We start from the raw sequence: 20,026 nt of genomic DNA, 5'->3' as shown, positions 1-20,026 counted from the left end.
AGCACTGTGGAAAATCCAGATGCTCTTTTGCGAACTTCAGATGTGCAGCAATGGTTTTTTTGGACAGCAGTGGCTTCTTCTGTGCTGTCCTCCCATGAACACGATTCTTGTTTCATAGACCCGTCAATGGAGATGGTAGCATGTTCCAGAGATTTCTGTTAGTCTTTAGCTGATGTAACAGTATAACTTTAGACCGTCCCCTCGCCCATACCCGGGCGCGAACCAGGGACCCTCTGCACACATCAACAACATTCACCCACGAAGCATCGTTACCCATCGCTCCACAAAAGCCGTGGCCCTTGCAGAGCAAGGGGAACTACTACTTCAAGGTCTCAGAGCAAGTGACGTCACCGATTGAAACGCTATTTAGCGCACACTGCTAACTAAGCTAGCCGTTTCACATCCGTTACACTGACACTCCAGGATTCTTCTTAACCTCATTGAGCGCTCTGTGCTCTTACACTCCAGGATTCTTCTTAACCTCATTGAGCGCTCTGTGCTCTTGCAGTCATCTTTGCAGGACAAACTCCTAGGGAGAGTAGCAACAGTGCTGAACATTCTCCATGTATAGACAATTTGTCTTACCGTGGTCTGATGAACATCAAGGCTTTTAGAGATACGTTTGTAACCCTTTTCAGCTTTATGCAAGTCAACATTTCTTAATCTTGGGTCTTCTGAGATCTCTGTTGTTCGAGGCATGGATCACATCGGGCAATGTTTCTTGTGAATAGCAAACTCAACATTTTTGAGTGGTTTTTAAAGTGCAGGGCAGCTCTATCCAACATCTCCAATCTCCTCTCATTGACTGGACTCCACATTAGCTGACTCCTGACTCCAATTAGGTTTTGGAGAAGTCATTAGCGTAGGGATTCACATACTTTTCCCAAACTACACTGAATGTTTAAATTATGTATTCAATATAGACAAGAAAGATACAATAATTTGTGTGTTATTAGTTTAAGTTATTAGTTTGTTTGTCTGTTTGTTGTTGTGATTTAGATGAAGATCAGATCTAATTTTATGACCAATTTATGTAGAAATCCAGATCATTCCAAAGAGTTTGCATACTTTTTCTTGCCACTTTATGCTTTGAGAAGTGCTTCATCCCAGAGGTGGTGACTATGTTCTGCATGATTTGTACTATATCTACACTAGCTATTTTTGTTATCTTTTTCCCTTTAAAGCGTGCAAATGTTTGTGTACAGGGAACTCCATGCATGTCATACATATACTGTAGGCTATATGTGTAATAATGTGATCCATTTTATAATGTGTGTGCAATAAAAACAAAAATAGTGATATAAAAGTGATGTGTTGTATGACATATGCATTCAAAACATAAGAGTCGGTTCTGTGATACTTGAGGTACAGGAAGTGAGTATCAAGGAATAAAGACAAACACACATTCCCCCACCCCATTCAACATGTTTCTGTGTCAGACTCACGGTCATATTTCGACAGAAACTTCAATAGCACCTGTTGAAGAAACCCACTATTACCACCACAAATAGCCATGCTGCTGTTTCTGTAAGTATTCAAGTTCTAACGCAGCCATTTTTATCTCAATATCAAGCATTTCAAGGTAACAATTAAGTACCTTGCTTTATATATATTTTTATTAAAATGGTAAAAAAAAAAAAAAATAGCTTCTTAGCAAAGAGAAATTCATCAAGCAATAATTTTGCAAGGACTGTCTGGGAGTGGAGAGGGGAAAACTGAAAACTAGCTGTTTTTGGCAGAGAGGATTGGAACTCTCTTTCCTATTGGCCAATTAACTATTTTACTGCATGGTGATGTCACCAGGCAGACCAAAACTCAATGCTGTTTCAGTGTAAGAGCTGTTTGAAAAGACTGCCTGATATTTCAGCCTGTTTTGCTAGGATGATCTTCATTTTCATAATTTCAAAGCATTAGTCCATCCTCATATTGTGGAAATAAACACTACATGAACAAAAGTATGTGGACACCTCCTCATCAAACATCTCATTCCAAAATCATGGGCATGGAGTTGGTCCCACCTTGGTTGCTATAACAGCCTCCACTCTGTTGGGAAGGCTTCCACTAGATGTTGGAACATTGCTGGGGGGGACTTGCTTCCATTCAGCCATTCAGCCCCAGTCAGCGTTCCAGGGTTGAGGTCAGGGCTCTGTGCAGGCCAGTCAAGTTCTTCCACACCAATCTCAACAAACTGTTTCTGTATGGACCTCGCTTTGACATGCTAAAACAGGAAAGGGCCTTCCCAAAAGTGTTGTCACAAACCTGGAAGCACATGCTAAAACAGGAAAGGGCAAATGAGGTAGGGTAAGAGAGGTAAGGCAATAAATAGGCCATGGTGGCAAAGTATTTTACAATATAGCAATTAAACACGAAGTGTGCCTCTATCAAACAAAATAGACTTCATGGGTACTGTAGCCACCTTTCCTAGACGGCTGCGGTTAGACCAGGATACTGCTCTTAGGGTGGATCATGTAACCTTACACCAACACTGTTGGCAAACTTAGCATCTAGATACAAAGATTATAATAACATTTTCATTACTCACATGAGTAAATGTGGTATAGAGATAGAGAGGGAGAGAGTTAATCAACAGGTAAGCTAGTACAGAATGGGGCTTTGTGTATCCTGGGGCAACTGTAATACGGTCCTGTTTGCTGTTAATTCAGTAATAAATAACAGCTATCCTCTGACAGGCGTTGATAATAACCCCACACCTATGAATCCCTCAGCCAGCAGACTCACAGTACCACAGGGAAGAGAGTAAATCAACATGAGGAGAGGGACTGAGGCAGGCCTCAAGATGCGTCTGAGCACTCAGGGGCAGCTTGTGCTCACATGAGGAGAGGGACCCTGTAGCTAGACCACACACACACACACACACACACACACACACACACACACACACACACACACACACACACACACACCTTGACATAGGTGTATGGACAGCTAACAGTCTAAAAAGTCAACTTTACAAGAAACAGTCAAAAATTCCAGCCCCTCTGGAATAATTCATCCGGGGCTTATGGGAGACATTAAGGAAGTGAGTGAGTGAAGAGGGGCAAGTCTAAGCTATTTGGTATGTTTCATAATGATAGTCAAGCACTGTAAATCAATCCCAGACCTGGGCCTCCCAAATCAGCAAACTGTGGGTGTGATCACCTAACAAGGTAGAGCCACCACCCTGTGAAATAAGGTTGGGAATCTCCTGTGTGTTTTAAGCATCAAATTACATGTTCTTTCTCTCACAAATAATAGTTTTCTTCTAAAATCATCTTGAGATTAATACGAATAAGCTCTAAATTATAGTTAATTTACTCTACTGCATTCTACAACTGAGACATCATTTACATAATTGCATAATTAATTCAAATGTATTGCATAATTAATACAAATGTATCCAGATAATGTATTCTAAATAAATGTTAAGGAAACCCGGAAGTTATTGTAATATTTTTTAAACGGGACCCGGAAGCCGTTGGACAGACAACACACGAGTGTGGCGTTGGAGCGGTTAAAGAAGCCGGGAAAAAGCTAACCTATTTACTAGCTAGTTTCACAGCTAAAATCGCCATTCCTTGAAGAAAATATGTAAGTACTTTAAAAAACCTATGTGTGCTTTGTTTGGATACAGTAAAGCAGACCTCATCACTGTGGAAAGATGTGTAGCTAAATTTGGCTAGCTGGCTAACGATAGCTGTTCGTTACCCATCCATGATGATCTAACGTTATTAGCGACAGTAACTAGTGTAGCTAGCTAACATGTATTGTAGATGACCCATAATGATCATAATAAAAAATAGGAACTTATTAGCCAGCAAGCTAATACATTGGCCTCTTCATGTTAAACAGTTTTCAAACTTTGTTAGCAGCTAACTGTTGGTCTGAATTAACTTTAGTTGTGTCAAGTCGCCATCATCATCATCATCATGATGTCTATAAACAATGTTTGAATTGCCTGGAGTTGAACTATGTTAACAATGAGTATCCTCAATAATCCTTCCAGGAGCCTGTTAAATAAACCTAAGTCTGAGATGACTCCTGAGGAGCTCCAGAAGCGGGAGGAGGAGGAGTTCAATACTGGGCCCCTGTCTGTGCTCACCCAGTCTGTCAAAAACAACACACAGGTCCTCGTCAACTGCCGAAACAACAAGAAGCTGCTTGGCCGTGTCAAGGCATTTGACAGGTATTTATGTAGTTAGTCCACTGAGTTGGGAAGTCATCCATTGGAGTTATACAGTTAATCACAAATGTCCAGCAAATAGAGACACAAGATAATGTCTGCATTTTGTCATCACATGTTACCTATATCCTCCCAAATGCTTCATTCTTAATACTTTTTGGTTAACTGCATACATTTGTATTCCCTTCTCAATGCAGACACTGCAACATGGTCCTGGAGAATGTGAAGGAGATGTGGACAGAAGTTCCCAAGAGTGGCAAGGGCAAGAAGAAGTCCAAACCAGTAAACAAGGACCGTTACATCTCTAAGATGTTCCTGAGAGGAGACTCTGTAATTGTGGTGCTGAGAAACCCCCTCATCACAGGAAAATAGACTGTTAATTTGCCCACTTCACCTGTCTTTGTCAAATAGATGATGGCAGGCAGTGGGTTGACTGTCATTATGTGAAAATTATGTTTTGTTTTGAGTCAGAGAGGAATCTGAGCTGTGTGTTTAGAATTTAGTGTGAGAAAATGATAACTTCACTCTTTGGATTGCTGATTAGGATCGTTCTTGGGATTCTATTTTGTTTAGGGTGCTCTTTTAGTTTTTCATTTTAATAATAAAAGATGAGAAGTATGGTATTCAAAGTGTTGTATGTTTACACACTCTTAGAACATACAGTAGAGAATACATATGGCTATCTCAAAATCATTTCAGGCTCGAAAGCAAGGGATATGTTAGGATGAACAGCACTCTGACTCTTGACTCCTCTTTCTCATTCCTTCTCTCCATCCTCTAGCCTGTTTCCTCTGGCAGAAGCTTGGGTGTCAGTGTTGATTTCAGACGGCAGCGCTCAATATGTGACAAACTGCCGTTTTAAAGACCCGTGCATTATAGATGAGACCAGATGTGATGACTGTCACTTCACACCCCGCTCTGTTCTCCATATCATCTTGTCCCTCGCTGTGGCTCACCCTCTCCTGACCACTTTGTTAGCTAATTGTCGCAATAGCATCTATTTCTTCTCAAACAGTTGGCACTTAAACCAGTGTGGTTGGCTTGTGTGCCAAGGTTATTTCCATTAAGTGGCATATATGCAAGAACACAATCATTTTCATTAAATCACACGTCTGAATTAACAGACTGCATGTCTCTTTAGGTTTGGTCAAAGGTCAGAGTATTCCCTGCTGGGCATAAATAATAGGACAGTTAGTTTTACATAAATCCAATTATGTCTTCATGATTGGCATCCTCTAACCTTTAGAGTCCCAGAGGAGGAGGGACATGATAAATTAACATTGTTGAGGAATTTTGGCAAACACTTCCTTTTCTCCAAAATAACAAGTTTCCCATCTTGAATGTTGTGAAGTTGATGCCATTTTCATTTAAGTTTAATTGAATGTGCATTGGAATTTTAGCATGTTTGCAGAGCTGTCAGAAGCAAGATCTCACAGTTCCCTGTATGCAATTTAGCCTAAATCTCACTCAGTCTTAAGTGTTGATCCCTATTCCATATTTCCCATTGGGGCGAGTCCTCTTATAGCTGACTATAACTATTGTGCTTCTCTATTCCCACAGCTACTCCATTCCTATTCGTGATTGTTGTTCTGCATCATATGCTTTCTGCTTTTGAGAGTTTTCCCATGATCTTTATTGGCCCACCTAGCCCTTCAAAGCCTGGGCCTGTCCTCCAGGTCTCCCCCATACGAAGGAACATATCCTCATAACAAATACATCCTCTTCATGTCCCACACCCGCTTTCCCTGTTATCTGCTCACCCTAAGGGTCCCTATACCTGTGGTATCACTTTGTGTGTGTGTGTGTGTGGGGGGGGGTGCTCTGCCTGATTTACAGCCCTCGGGTGAAGCCTTCTGGGATTGGGATATGTGTAAACCAACTCATTATGTATCTGATTAGAAATGGGAGAAACATTCCCATTTATCATTTTTTGTTCTCTTACTGCAGTAGTTCATGTTATCACCAATAATACAGTATATTACTGCAGTAGTTCATGTTATCACCAATAATACAGTACATTCAGTCTCTTGAGTGTTCTGTTTAGATACAAACATGCACACCTATTCATTCATTCCTATTGAGTTCTAGAAAAGGGTGCCATGTCTCTTTACGTGAGACTTCTTGAGTCCAGTTCCCTCCAGATTTTGGGGTGTGGATCTTCAGCAGGAAGGGGGATGTGTTATTCAGTAGGCAGCTGGGGCAGAAGGCGCGTAAGAGGGGAAGTGTGATTATGATAGCATTCGTGCATGTGTCGATACTCCGCGCAACGCAACACCCTCGCCCGGCATGAAGCACACACTCGACATCGATCGTGCTCGGTAACCCGAGCTGCCACAGTTTGTTTCCAAGCAGATCCATGGTCGGGGTGTCAGTGCAGCGAGGCAGGTGGAGAAAGAGTGATAAAGTAGCAACTCTATAACACAGCAGTGGAGACTGCTGAGGGGAGGACGACTCATAATAATGGCTGGAACGGAGCGAATGGAATATTTGATACATGCCACTTATGCCGCTCCAGCCATTACAGTCCTCCCCAATTAAGGTGCCACTAACCTCCTGTGACACACACTTGAGGTCACCTCATCCCAGTGAAAAAGTGCTGCTACCCCACACATCAAGGCCAACATTATTTAATGATTTTTTAAATTAATTTAATTAGGCCTAAATATAGAAGTATTAATACATAGACATCCCATATGTTACTGGCAGACTAAAGGAAAATGTGGAGACAATGTGTACTGCTACATGGCCAGGCCAGCTATGTTGCTCTGCTATTATGTGTTGTTCTTTTTCTTGTTATCAATCAGATAAAGGTGCAATTATAGACTACATAGAGACAAATGTATTTTCTGTATACAACCTGACTGGAATGTTGTTTTTTTCTCTAACAAAATAGTAGGTCTAAACTTCATCAATGTCAACCCATAAAACCATTCTCCTCTTAATTAAAACCTTTAGTATCTTCTGCCATCTAGCGGTGCATATTAGTATTGTATGTTGTTTGGCCGCCCAGTAGAGGGCTTGCTTAAATTTTTTAACTACTGCAGGCTACATGAGTGCAGAATGCGGAGCAACACTCAATGTGCGTGTCCCACCAGTTTACAGACGAACAAAAAGTTATAGAGGGATAAACCTCTAAGGTTTGATAAAGCATTGTCCCCATGAAGACAAAATGAAGAGTTTCAGCTGTGTATCTTCCTTAAGGTAGACCTATCTTCTTCCACTGCAGTGACTTACATATTTGAGGTGATCCTCCCCTCCCCAATTCCCCTAGTAGAGGTCATAGACTTAGTCCGGGTCAACTCATTTGGGCTAAATTTCTTTAGCTTCCCTCTGCCTGGCGACCAGCCCAGATCTCAAACACGGGGCGACAGGGTAGCCTAGTTGTTAGAGCGTTGGACTAGTAACCGGAAGGTTGCGAGTTCAAACCCCCGAGCTGACAAGGTACAAATCTGTCGTTCTGCCCCTGAACAGGCAGTTAACCCACTGTTCCCAGGCCGTCATTGAAAATAAGAATGTGTTCTTAACTGACTTGCCTGGTAAAATAAAGGTTAAAATTAAAACATAGTGTCTCTACCCCTCTCCTGTCCACACACACTACTTTTAACTGAATGGCATGTTATTATAATTAAAATCTTCTTATGAATCTAGGCTGTATTAACAAACAATCTTTTGGACATTGTGTTAGGTGAGAAGATCATTACCTTGTCTCACCTGTTTCTGAAATTTCCTGAAAAATAATCTGTGGTCAAAATAACTCTTGCATATGGTTCTATTATCTATTATGCGCAGTGAAATAATCCATGACCCATATTAATCCCTATTAAAATGATTAGTACTCAAGCCCCCTGCCTCTACCACCATTCCAGTTTTTCCCCAGACTAATTTTCAATCTCTTCTCTCATTTTTGCTACAGTCCTAGACTCACTGACACGAGGGCACACACACACACACACACACACACACACACACACACACACACACACACACACACACACACACACACACACACACACACACACACACACACACACACACACACAATGTACCCGAGTTTTCCTTTTATTTATCACTCTCCAGCCGCTCTAACATAACCTTGGTCTCTACCTTAATCTAACTCTCATATTATCTAATCATTGGTGTCCAAGTCCATCAGGCCCCATGTGAAACTGTGCCAACTATGGAGAGAGCTGACGTCACACTGTGGAAACATGGTACAGAGGACAGGAGGGGAGAATCCTAACATTACAGCACGGTCTTCTTCTGGGTGAACCACTTTCTGGGAGTAGAGGGACTGTCTTTGACACACAAATACATTTTCATTTTCTCCCCAGTCTTCCACAAAATGACATGCTTTTCTGAGGAAAATCTGATTATATAATTAACATGAGCTTGAAAATGTGTACTCTATTTTTGGGTGCAGTTTCTGTAGTGGCCAGCAGAAAGCAGATTGAATGGAGGGTGTTAAAATTGTGTGACAGGCTGTCAGTTGCTCAGTAGATTGTAGAATGGTCAGCTGTTGTGTGTGTGTGTGTGTGTGTGTGTGTGTGTGTGTGTGTGTGTGTATTAAGGCCTATCAGTGCTTCAGATGTTTACACAAGCCATTGAGACGTAATGCATTCCTCCCTTTTCTGCTCCAGTTCCCTCTCCCCCATACGGAGAAAATGGAGTGCAATATTTCATGGCGGTGACAACACTGTTTAATTAAGCAATACGGCCCAAGGGGGTGTGGTATATGTTCAATATACCACGGCTAAGGGCTGTTCTTATGTGCCTGAACACAGCCATTAACCGTGGTATATTGCCATATATCACAAACCTGAGGTGCCTTATTTCTATTATACACTGGTTACCAACATAATTAGAGCAGTAAAAATAAATGTTTTGTCATACCCGTGGTATATGGTCTGATATATCACAGCTGTCAGCCAATCAGCATTCAGGGCTCAACCCGGGTGGGGTGGGTTGAGCCCTGAATGCTGATTGGCTGACAGCTGTGATATATCAGACCATATACCACGGGCCATATACCATATACCACCACCAGTTTATAATTCACTTGCATCCTGCCAATGAACAGTCCTTAGCCGTGGTATAATTGGCCATATACCACACCTCCTTGGGCCTTATTGCTTAAATAGTCTTTCCCATTATCTTCCTCCTTCATTATGTATGAAGTTAGTAGGCCTATAGTGGTGGCAGGTAGCCTAGCGGTTAGAACGTTTGGCCAGTAAACAAAAGGTTGCTAGTTTGAACACCTGAGCCAGGAGGGTGAAAAATCTGTCAATGTGCCCTTGAGCAGGGCACTTAACCCTAATTTGCTCCAGGTGCACTGTACTACTATCTGGTGTATGTGGCAATATAATTATTTGTTTTAGCCTACATTGAGTCTACAGCTAGTTTCTTGAACTTACTTGTCTCACCATTATTAACGTTATGTGCACAACGTTGACTATAGATAGGGCAGTCTTGTTTAGTGCAACAGGCCTATGTTGCTTAAATTCAAAGTACAGTATGTTCTCAACTTTCCAACAACTGCCTTGAACACCCGAATTGGAGTTATGCCTTTCAACCACTAGGGAAAGGCAGAGTGGTGTGGATGTTTCCCAAGGTTAGTGCTATCCGGGATCCTTGGGACATGGACATCCCTAGCCAAAACCCAAACCTTAACCCACTTAAAACGTACACTTCAATGGGGGGTAGGGACGTCCTAAGGATCCCGTATTGCAATACGTTTTTTTTCTAACTACATAGAGAAGGGGCGGGTGAACATGGAAAGAAAGCCTACTTCGAATTAAAAGCTGGAGGCGGGTTGAGTTTAAACACCAATTAAATTACACAGACCGAGAAGGTCTGGAGAAGATTCACAGCATTATCGATCAACGTTCCCACGTTGACAAAATTGAGAAAGAGCCTTTAGTTTGTCCTGACAGTGTTCGCTCGTGTATGGTAGTCTGTTTAGAAAGGAGAGATGAGTCTTGGATCCTGATTGGAGTTGGCAAGCGCGCTCCGCTACTGTATCCAGTTTTTCAACTCCTCTCTCCCTGAAACCAGGAAATCATCGAGGTGTGCTTCTCTTTATCCTGCTTGTGGATCGAAGGCTATCCCTTTACGTGTATATAGATGTGTATCTTGCCGATATCGTCGTTTTTATTTTATTTTTTTGTTTTTGAACCCCGGGCTTAGATCTGAGGCCGAAAAAGCTGCATCGGAGAGGATCTCCACTCTCTAACAATGAGGTAAAGCGATTCAAATCTGATCGGTCTGTTCATTTTGTTTTGTGACTACAATACAACATATCGATTTTGTGCGCTTGTAGTGATCGAGCATGCCTGGTGCAAGTTTTTTTTAAAGTCATATGATTTATCATATTGTAACTTCGATAGATCTCGAACTGTTTTGGTAGTCTAGTTTTGACTCGAGATAGCCTAAACATGTCATCATCAAAGTGACCGCCAGACTAAATCAACTTGTTTCAATGCAGAGCACCTTATACAACGTATCACTTTGTAGCCCATGAGTGAGAGAAGAAAAAGAGAAATGCCAGCTCGAGCGGTGTCTGTCCCCTTGTCATACGGTAGTAGCCTGTTGCTCTGTCATAGTTTAACATATTGTCAAGTGGCCTAATTCCAGTACAATAGGCCTAAGCCTAGAGAGCATTAGACCGGGTAATTTGTACTTTACTTGAATTACAATTTGTGTCCCATGGTGATTTACATGTATCATGGAATCAATATTTATTGTGTCCTATTTCGGACATTTTGGTGGTAAATGGAACTGCTATCTGTAATGGTGCCCTGTGGTAGAGCACGCTGTTGTGTATGCTAGACGTGGAGTTGTCTGGTTAGCTGGCCTGCCATAGTTCCACGTATCCATTCAAGGACCCTATTTCCCCCGTAGTTGGCCCACCAGGCCTGTACACACAACCAAATTGCGCCGAGCATGGAACAAGCCAGTCTACGAATTCCACATCCTGTTGCAGCCTGTGAAGTTGGCAATTACACGATTTGAAGCCAAGACTAGTTAGGCCTTTTCTGGAATGTTATTTTTTTCCCTGACTCAAACACAATGGCCCCTCGCATATCACCTGGGCCTATATACATTTGTATTCTATAATCTATCTGGGACTCAATCCACAATGTATATTTGTTGTGATTCTATAACCTGTGCAACAAGTTATTTATCCTTAACCAATCTTGAATCTCTCGCTTCTTTTGCAAAACCAAGTTGGGTAAGTAAGGCCTTGTATTGTTTTTAACCTGTTGCTGGTCACTTTGGTTTACTTTGTTAAAGCCAACACTAATTTCTAGGCCTAATGAATGAATGGGCTCTGGCCCAATCTGAGGTCATGTCATTTACCTTGCTTACATAATGGGTGAGGAATGTAATGTTGTCTGTCATGTAATCAAGTTCATTGTCCTCAGCATAGTTTAATATGTGTGAATGTTGAGACAAGTGTAGCCAGCTGGTTAAATGTTCCATGGTTTCTCCCAATACAGGTAGGCCTAGATCCTGAGGTTACCCAAATTGAATAAATAGCAATCTCAGTCAATACATCCAAGGAGGTTTTATTACACAAAGAGAACCATATTCTCTGTCCACCCTGGCAGTGCATACATCCTCCCTATAACCATAATCAGCTGAGACAGTTTCCTCCATGTTTCTCTATCTCAGACTACACTGTCACACAGGAAATGCATCAGTCTTCGTTAATGGCAGCTGGAGGATTCATTGTTGTTATCAAAGCGACGCCTGCTGTGACCCCCCCCACACACACACACACACACACACACACACCCTTCAGGTGTAAGGTGGGTGTGAAACATTCGATCTAAGAAGTTGCTCCATGCACGCTGTCAAAACATTTTATTTGGTTATGTCACATGTGCCATAAGCAGAAGCTATTTTATTTCAAACATTTTTTTGTATAAATTTTCTGAATTTTAAATTTATGCCACTTCCTGAATTGACAGCTTTCAATTTGAATTGAGCCCAACCCGGTTACTTACAAGCTCTTTTCCAATGATGCAGAGTTAAATAATAAGAATAGAAAACACAAGAATGACGATATATACAAGTAGTACCATTACAGTATCAATGTGTAGGGATACATGGTAATTTAGGTAGATATGTACATGTAGGCAGGGGTAAAGCGACTAGGCATCAGGATATATAGTGTCTAGCAAGGAACTGTGTTTGGGGTGATAAAAGGCTGCTCTCATCAGTTACAAATGTTCTCCTTTCACTCTTACCATGTTGAGCACAGTTAAAATGTATATATATTTTTTAAACATTTTGGAGAATATTCAGAGGTGGAAACTTTCTGTGGGAATTAATGGGAATATATGGGTATTGTCTTCCTCTCAGGCTTCCATGTCTTCTCCCTGGACCTCCTCAATGTCCACCTCTTGAACATCAGAGACTCTGAGGCCTCATCTTCACTGTCCCTTTCCAAACTTGTTGAGGATGGCTCATTGTCAGGATCAAAAAGCTGCAAATTTGCCCAGATGGCCACCAATTTTTCAACGTGTGTGTGTTCCCAAACAAGGACCAGTTGCGCTCTGAGGCAACAGGGGAAAGAGCCTCAGATCCACAAAGTCCCTACCACCAGGTGGCTGATGAGATATGTTGGCCAGACTGCCATATTGCATCTCCATCCCAAAGCCCTTGCTTGGAAGATACTTCACCAGACTGCCAAGAACCTTGCCCTCATCCAGGTCAAGGTGGCGAGACACGGTAGTGATGATACCATAGGGCTGGTTGATATCTGCACCAGACAGGATGCTCTTGCTAGCATTACTTGGGGCCCAACATGTACGCTGTGGCGTGTAAGGGCTTCAGGCAGAAGTCTTCACGTTTTATGATGTTTTTCAGAACTGCAGTTTCCTTTGCTTGGAGCAACAGTGAAGTGGGCAGGACAGTATGGATTTCTTCTCTTACATCTGCAAGTCTGAACATCAGACAGGATGGCATTGTCTCTCTCAATCCGTGCAAAGGCTACTGCTATAGGTTTCGGGCTGCTTTACCACTCTCTCCCAAAATACATCATCCAGGAGGATCCTCTTGATGGGGCTGTCCATATCAGCAGACTGTGATATGTCCATTTCTTCAAGAGACGCCTTCCCCTCTAGGGGACTGTCAAACATGACAACACCACCCCAACCGGTGTCGCTGGGCAGCTTCAATGTGGTGCTCTTATTCTTCTCACTTTGCTTGGTGAGGTATATGGCTGCTATAACTTGATGACCCTTCACATACCTAACCATTTCTTTGGCTCTCATGTAGTGTATCCATTGTTTTCAGTGCCATGAGGAGGAGCATATTCAATGCATGAGCAGCACAGCCAATGGGTGTGATGTGAGGGTAGGACTCCTCCACTTTAGACCAAGCAGTCTTCATGTTCGCAGTATTTTCTGTCACCAGTGCAAATACATTCTGTGGTCCAAGGTCATTGATGACTGCCTTCAGCTCATCTGCAAAGTAGAGACCAGTGTGTCTGTTGTCCCTTGTGTCTGTGCTCTTGTAGAATACTGGTTGAGAGGTGGAGATGATGCAATTAATTATTCATTGCCCACGAACATTCGACCACCAATCAGAGAAGATTGCAATACAGTCTGCTTTCTCTATGATTTGCTTGACCTTCACTTGAACTCTGAACTCTGCATCCAGCAAATTAGTAGATAATGCATTTCTATTTGGAGGGGTGTATGCTGGGCGGAGCACATTTAGAATTCTCTTCCAATACACATTGCCTGTGAGCATCAGAGGTGAACCAGTTGCATACACAGCTCGAGCAAGACATTCATCAGCATATCTCTGACTACGTTCCTCCATTGAGTGAAAAAACTTCTGATTCCAGGAGGACCATGAGCTGTTGCTATCGATAAGGTGTTTGGTTCATCATTTTCACCTCGAATAGAAGTAGAGGGACTTTTGTCAGTGTTTGTTTGTTGTGAGCACTGGGGGAACTTTATGCACTTGGCCAGATGATTCTGCATCTTTGCATTCTTCACATATGATTTGTCACAATATTTGCAAATGTACACATCTTTTCCTTCTACATTAGCTGTAGTGAAATGTCTCCACACATCAGATAGTGCCCGTGGCATTTTCCTGTAAAGATGATTAAATAAAAAACATACAATTCCATGTACAGTTAGATTAAACAACTTCTTTTGTAAGATAAATGTTTTAAAATGAAACATGTATGGAAACAAGTGAATTAACACTCAGTTAACAGGCTCAAGCTAACTAAAACCACATGGTAGCAAAAACTAAGTATCAGGAATTGTTAACAAGTTAGACATTATTTAAACCCACTTTGCTGTAGGCTACTATTTACTAGTCAACAAAAAATCATGTATGTCATATAAAATGTATTCACCCCACTCAGTATTGCAATCAAAACTTACCAGAAAGTATGTAGTCCTAGGCTCAGACAGTGTAGTAGTGTGGGCTCAATAGAATCTCATTAGTGTGCAAGATCTTGAGAATCAGCTGTGCATGTGATGGAAGAATGCACTGTGCATGCAGAGGGTTGCAATTCCATTGAATTGGGGATAGTTTAACCAAAATATGCCACAAGACCTAGAATTGCCTTGTGTATCCCGCAAAAAAAGGTTTCTTTGATGAATTAAAGCAAAATTCCCCAAATTCCCGGACTTAACTTGCCATGGAAAATTTCCCAGAAATTTCCTGGAAAGTTTTCCAACCCTTTGCAACCCTATACAGAGCGACTTACAGGGTTACATGCCTTGCTCAAGGGCCCATCAACAGATGTTTCCCCTAGTCTGCTCTGAGATTCAAACCAGCAACCTTTCAATTACTGGCTCAACGCTCTTAAATTCAAATCGCCCCAAACACACAGGACGGCTACCTGCCGACGTGTGTTTGGGGTGATAAAAGGCTTCTCTCACGAGTTTAAAATTATTCCCCTTTCACTCTCTCCATGCTGAGCACGTATAGTATTGATCTACTTAAAAGCAGGAACACACACTCTGACTCGCCTACAGTCTCCTTTTATTTCTCTCACGTCATTCTGTCTGCCTGCCTGTCTATTGAAATGGGCTATGAAGGCCAGACTGGCTTGTGTAGATTCACAGGGAGTGTATTTCACTTGCTACCCTCTCCTCCCCTCCCCCTTTACCATCATAAGTGAACTTTTAACCCCTAGCTGAGAAGTCAGAACTTATTATGGCTGATGTTGTTTTTCTAACTTTCTCTTTGATGACACGGTCATGTAACAGTCATTTTATGGCACATAATCATTGTGTATTTGTCATCACCAATTGTTGGTATGATTTATTTGTTCATGTCTCCATAAGTAGACTATTTCCTTAATTCCTTTGTTCATCAAAGTAGATTCAGATGGGTTCCCTGTACGAAAATCAATTGGACTTGTGTGGAAATCAATTGAACTTATGTGGTTGCGTGTGGTAGTATTCACTGAAAATACTTTGTGCGTCATCATTAACACTGAATGACACTGTGGCCAAGCAATCTGTGACATGCTTCATCACAAGCTCTCCCATTTAAAGCGATTAGATGCAGTGCACAATGTACAAAAATAAGCCTATATTGTCACAATAGGGACAGACAGTTTCCTTGGTTGTGGGTTTTCTTCTATTACTAAGCATCTAGATTATAATATCCACCCCTTGTTTAGCGCTGTCACTCACACGTCTAGGCAGGTGCAGAATGGTGGCTAGGGCATGGTAAACAGGAAGCAACAGTTTGGCTTTGGTCACTGACCAAAGAATCCTCTACACCCTCCTATAGTACGGTATACTGACGGTGAATGAAATGCATGTCTCATAATTAGGCTCACCTCTCAATTCTTCCTATGAAGTTGCGCAAACTCAACATTTCGCAGTGCGTGTCGGGATAGCACTTTGCTCTGGGGCATCCTGGCTTGTCTGATGTGGCTATTGCTGGGTCTAATTAGCTGCTATGGGATGGGCTAGGTCTGACCTGGTGACGCTAAAGCTTGTTGCGGAAGCTATACTGTAAAGTTTTAATGCACAGTCAGCAATGGCTGCAATTTCTCCCTCTTGTTCTCTTTGTCGCTCTCCATTCATAACTCGCTCTTCCTCCCTAGGTAAAAATGGAAAGGGAGATCTGTGGAAAACAGCTTTATAGCGTCAGCCATCGCCAAAAACTCTGTCACAAATACTGACTTTCCCTTCTGCCACACACGAGGATGCTAAGACAATGCATTAACTGGATACAAGCTATATTTTGTTTGGAAGATTAAAATAGAGGCTCAAGCGATGCCACTATTGGTTAAATGGGGAGTTTATTTTTTTAGATTTGACATCAAACTATTTCCTGCATGGGTGACATTTTTTGTGAATAATTAGCGAAGCGACTAATGTTTACAGAAACTATCAGCTTTTGTGCTATCGCTGGACTGGTTGCTTCTTCACATCTCCCAGTTGGGTCTCTCTGTCAGATCTGTGTTGAATAATTCTAGGTTTAGTCATTTGGATACATTTTCAATGGGTAGTGAATTTGTGAATCATCTCTACTGAATGTCCACCATGGCATATAGCTGTAAAGTACCACCTCTTTTAAAAGGTAGATTTACTGATCCTCATTCCATTGCATCATTCTCAACTAACATGCATGTTCATGCAATTAACCTTAGTGACCACGAGGCAAGTTGAACCATTTAGAAGACACTTTATAAGATAGTGTGTGCATACTATCAAAGAGTAAGACAGCAACATTTCATAGATCCATGATTTGATTGTGTACTTCAGCAAAAAAAAATGTACTTCCTGAGTCTTGACCAGCGTTGACCCTTTTGAAGCCGATAAAGAAAATTCTACTACTCAGCATCTATATAGGGAATGCTAAGTGTCAAGCCACAGGCATGCAGCACTCGCAGACCTCCATAAAGGTGGGGTATCAACTCAATTTAGTTCCTCCCTTGCTCTTTTATGCTCTGTGCACACAGCTTCATACCCATAACATATTCTCTAGAGATGGGGACAGAGCTATATGTCTGGACAACTGAAAGAGTGGGGAGATACTCTCATCATGTCCCCACCCCCTAATGGGGAGGGGGGGGGGGGATCTTCTCCAAGGGGCTATGCCTCCTCCTCAGCCTCTCAGGGAGGATACGCTTGGCCCTGTAAAAGGAATTAAGTGAACGAAGAGATGATTCGGTGGTCCAAATAAGGGCATAGTGAGTGCCAGTCATGGCACCCCCAGAGCGCTTCAGGAGCTGGAATGCTGCTTTTGCTCCTCGGCCTCTTTCAAGTGGTCAGAGGCCTGGCCCAGACAGCCAAGGAACGTTTCCACAACATTGGAGAGACGATTCCAGAGAAACTCCGGCACCGATGAGTCAGCACACAAAGAATGCTGAGTGGTTTGGACCTGACCGAGAAAGAAAGAGGAAAAAGTGAGAGTTGGCGCAGGAAAGAGTTTGAGAGGCAGAACATAACAAGAGACAGAGAATCCAACACCTTAGAGAGGGAGAGAGCGAGCCTGGTGCTGTGTTTATTTAACTAGGCAAGTCAGTTAAGATCAAATTCTTATTTACAATGACTGTCTACAGCGGCCAAACCCTAACCTGGACGATGCTGGGGCAATTGTGCGCCGCCCTATGGGACTCCCAGTCACTGCCGGTTGTGATACAGCCTGGACTCGAACCAGGGTCTGTAGTGACGCTGAGATGCAGTGCCTTAGACTGCTGTGCCACTCAGGCGCCTGGTGCTGTGTGCCTCACAGGGGAGAGACTAAAAGCCCTAGTCTGCATGTAGCGGCATGCTAGGACCTGTGTGAGGAGGAGCAGGCACGAGGAAGGGAGATGGAGAGAAGGAAAGTTAACAGCAGTAGGCAAAGGATTACAACAAGGTTCCTGGTCCTCCTCAATCTTTAGTTTGAGGCTTCAGTAGTCAGCCAGTCAGTCCATACGGTTTGCCTCTTACAAAAACTACCTGTTCTTCAAGGATCTGAGGTATTCTGTCCATTTATCATCCTATTCAGTGTACAGCCTATGTGTTTTTGTGTTTGACCGATTTTAACACTACTTGTTATTCAGTCCTGTTACTGCCTGTGTCCCACTGTATTAGTGTCAATTGGGCTAGAGGTACACTACAAAAGTATATGGACACCCCTTCAAATGAGTGGATTCAGCTATTTCATCCACACCCGTTGCTGACGGGTGTATAAAATCGAGCACACAGCCATGCAATCTCCATAGGGAACATTGTCAGTAGAATGGCCCGTACTGAAAAGCTTAGTGACTTTCAATGTGGCACCGTCATAGGATGCCACCTTTCCAACAAGTCAGTTGGTCAAATTTCTGCCCTGCTAGAGCTGCTCTGGTCAATTGTAAATGCTGTTATTGAGAAGTGGAAACGTCTAGGCGCAACAACGGCTCAACCACAAAGTGTTAGGCTACACAAGTTCACAGAATGGAAGTGCTGAAGTGCGTACCACATAAAAATCGTCTGTCACTACAGAGTTCCAAACTGCCTCTGGAAGCAACGTCAGCACAAGAACTTCTGGTCGGTAGCTTCATGAAATGGGTTTCCATGGCCGAGCAACTGCACACAAGCCTAAGATCACCATGCGCAATGCCAAGCGTTGGCTGGAGTGATGTAAAGTTCGCCTCCATTGGACTCTGGAGCAGAGGAAACGCGTTCTCTGGAGTGATGAATGAGTCTTCACCATCTGTCAGTCCGACAGGAAATCTGGGTTCGGCAGATGCCAGGAGAACGCATAGTGCAAAAATATAACGTTTGGTAGAGGAGGAATAATGGTCTGGGGCTGTTTTCTTATGGTTCGGGCTAGGCCCCTTAGTTCCAATGAAGAGAGATCTTAATGCTACAGCATACAATGACATTCTAGACTATTCTGTGCTTCCAAATTTGTGGCAACAGTTTGGGGAAGGTCCTTTCCTGTTTCAGCATGACAATGCCCTTGGCACAAAGCGGGGTCCATACAGAAATGGTTTGTCGAGATCTGTGTGGAAGAACTTGACTGGCCTGCACAGAGCCCTGACCTCAACCCCATCGAACAACTTTGGGATGAATTGTAACACTGACTGCGAGCCGGGCCTAATTGCCCAACATCAGTTTCCTACCTCACTAATGCTCTTGTGGCTGAAAGGAAGCAAGTCCCCGCAGCAATGTTCCAACATCTAGTGGAAAGCCTTCCCAGAAGAGTGGAGGCTGTTATAGCAGCGAAGGGAGTGTGGACCAACTCTATAATAATGCCCATGATTTTAGAATGAAATGTTCAATTAGCAGGTGTCCACATACACTACATGAAAAATATATCACGGAGTCTGTCACTGTGACAGCCCTGCACTTGACTGGAGGGTAATTTCATTGAGGACAATACTGTCAGATGATACTGGAAACTTCAAAACTAATGCAATTGTTTTTGTACGTAAACTGAATAAGAGGTCACACATGGTTGGTCACCTATGCCCACGTTGTTTGTGTGTGTACTCACCTTGTGGTGCTAGAGATACCCAGGTTGTGCGCTGTATTCTGGAGAGACAGGACCAGGTTATTTTTACTCTGCCTTTAAGAATGTGTGTGATCGGCATCTTCATCATCCACGACTTGGGACTGGGGTCTTTACTTTTATCAAGGCTGAGAGAGGGAGTTAGCATTGCTTTACTTTTTGTTTTAGCTCATTTTAAACTAGACATTTTTTAGTGGGAAGAGGTAATATGAGTGGAATAACTTTTGTTCACATTTCCACTAGGCGTGAAGTCCTAAGATCTGAATAAACTGAGCTGTGATGCATCTTATTTCATTATCGTTAGTCATGTTGATCTTCTCATGATATACAAATTAGAATAATAAAACGTTTTTGGAGTTCAAGCAC

The 20,026-nt window shown here is 42.5% G+C and overlaps 2 protein-coding genes across 6 annotated transcripts in view; both read left to right on the top strand.

The window, feature by feature from the left end:
* The first annotated feature begins 3,465 nt into the window (after positions 1 to 3,465).
* Positions 3,466 to 4,803, top strand: LOC112265601 (small nuclear ribonucleoprotein Sm D2). Its single transcript, XM_024443090.1, has 3 exons — positions 3,466 to 3,588; positions 4,004 to 4,183; positions 4,378 to 4,803. Coding segments are annotated over exons 1-3 (357 nt in total). The 5' UTR covers positions 3,466 to 3,586; the 3' UTR covers positions 4,553 to 4,803.
* Positions 4,804 to 9,906: 5,103 nt separating this feature from the next.
* The window catches only part of LOC112265600 (vasodilator-stimulated phosphoprotein), a 31,365-nt gene continuing 21,245 nt past the window's right edge, over positions 9,907 to 20,026 (top strand). For 2 of the 5 annotated variants that reach the window (XM_024443089.2, XM_024443085.2), the window contains exon 1: positions 9,909 to 10,416. In XM_024443089.2, coding sequence (XP_024298857.1) covers positions 10,412 to 10,416 — 5 coding nt within the window. In that variant the 5' untranslated portion in view covers positions 9,909 to 10,411. Of the gene's footprint in view, positions 10,417 to 20,026 lie in introns of all 5 variants that reach the window. The other 3 variants (XM_024443086.2, XM_024443088.2, XM_024443087.2) reach the window with 3 other exon arrangements.

This window comes from Oncorhynchus tshawytscha, linkage group LG13 (assembly GCF_018296145.1).
Source record: "Oncorhynchus tshawytscha isolate Ot180627B linkage group LG13, Otsh_v2.0, whole genome shotgun sequence".
Classification (NCBI taxonomy): Eukaryota; Metazoa; Chordata; class Actinopteri; order Salmoniformes; family Salmonidae; genus Oncorhynchus; species Oncorhynchus tshawytscha.
This window is presented reverse-complemented; position numbering and strand designations above follow the sequence as displayed.

Coding starts and splice junctions, on each gene's coding strand:
- LOC112265601 (XM_024443090.1), top strand. Junction 4,184..4,377: donor CGTGTCAAGGCATTTGACAG/GTATTTATGTAG, acceptor TTCTCAATGCAG/ACACTGCAACATGGTCCTGG.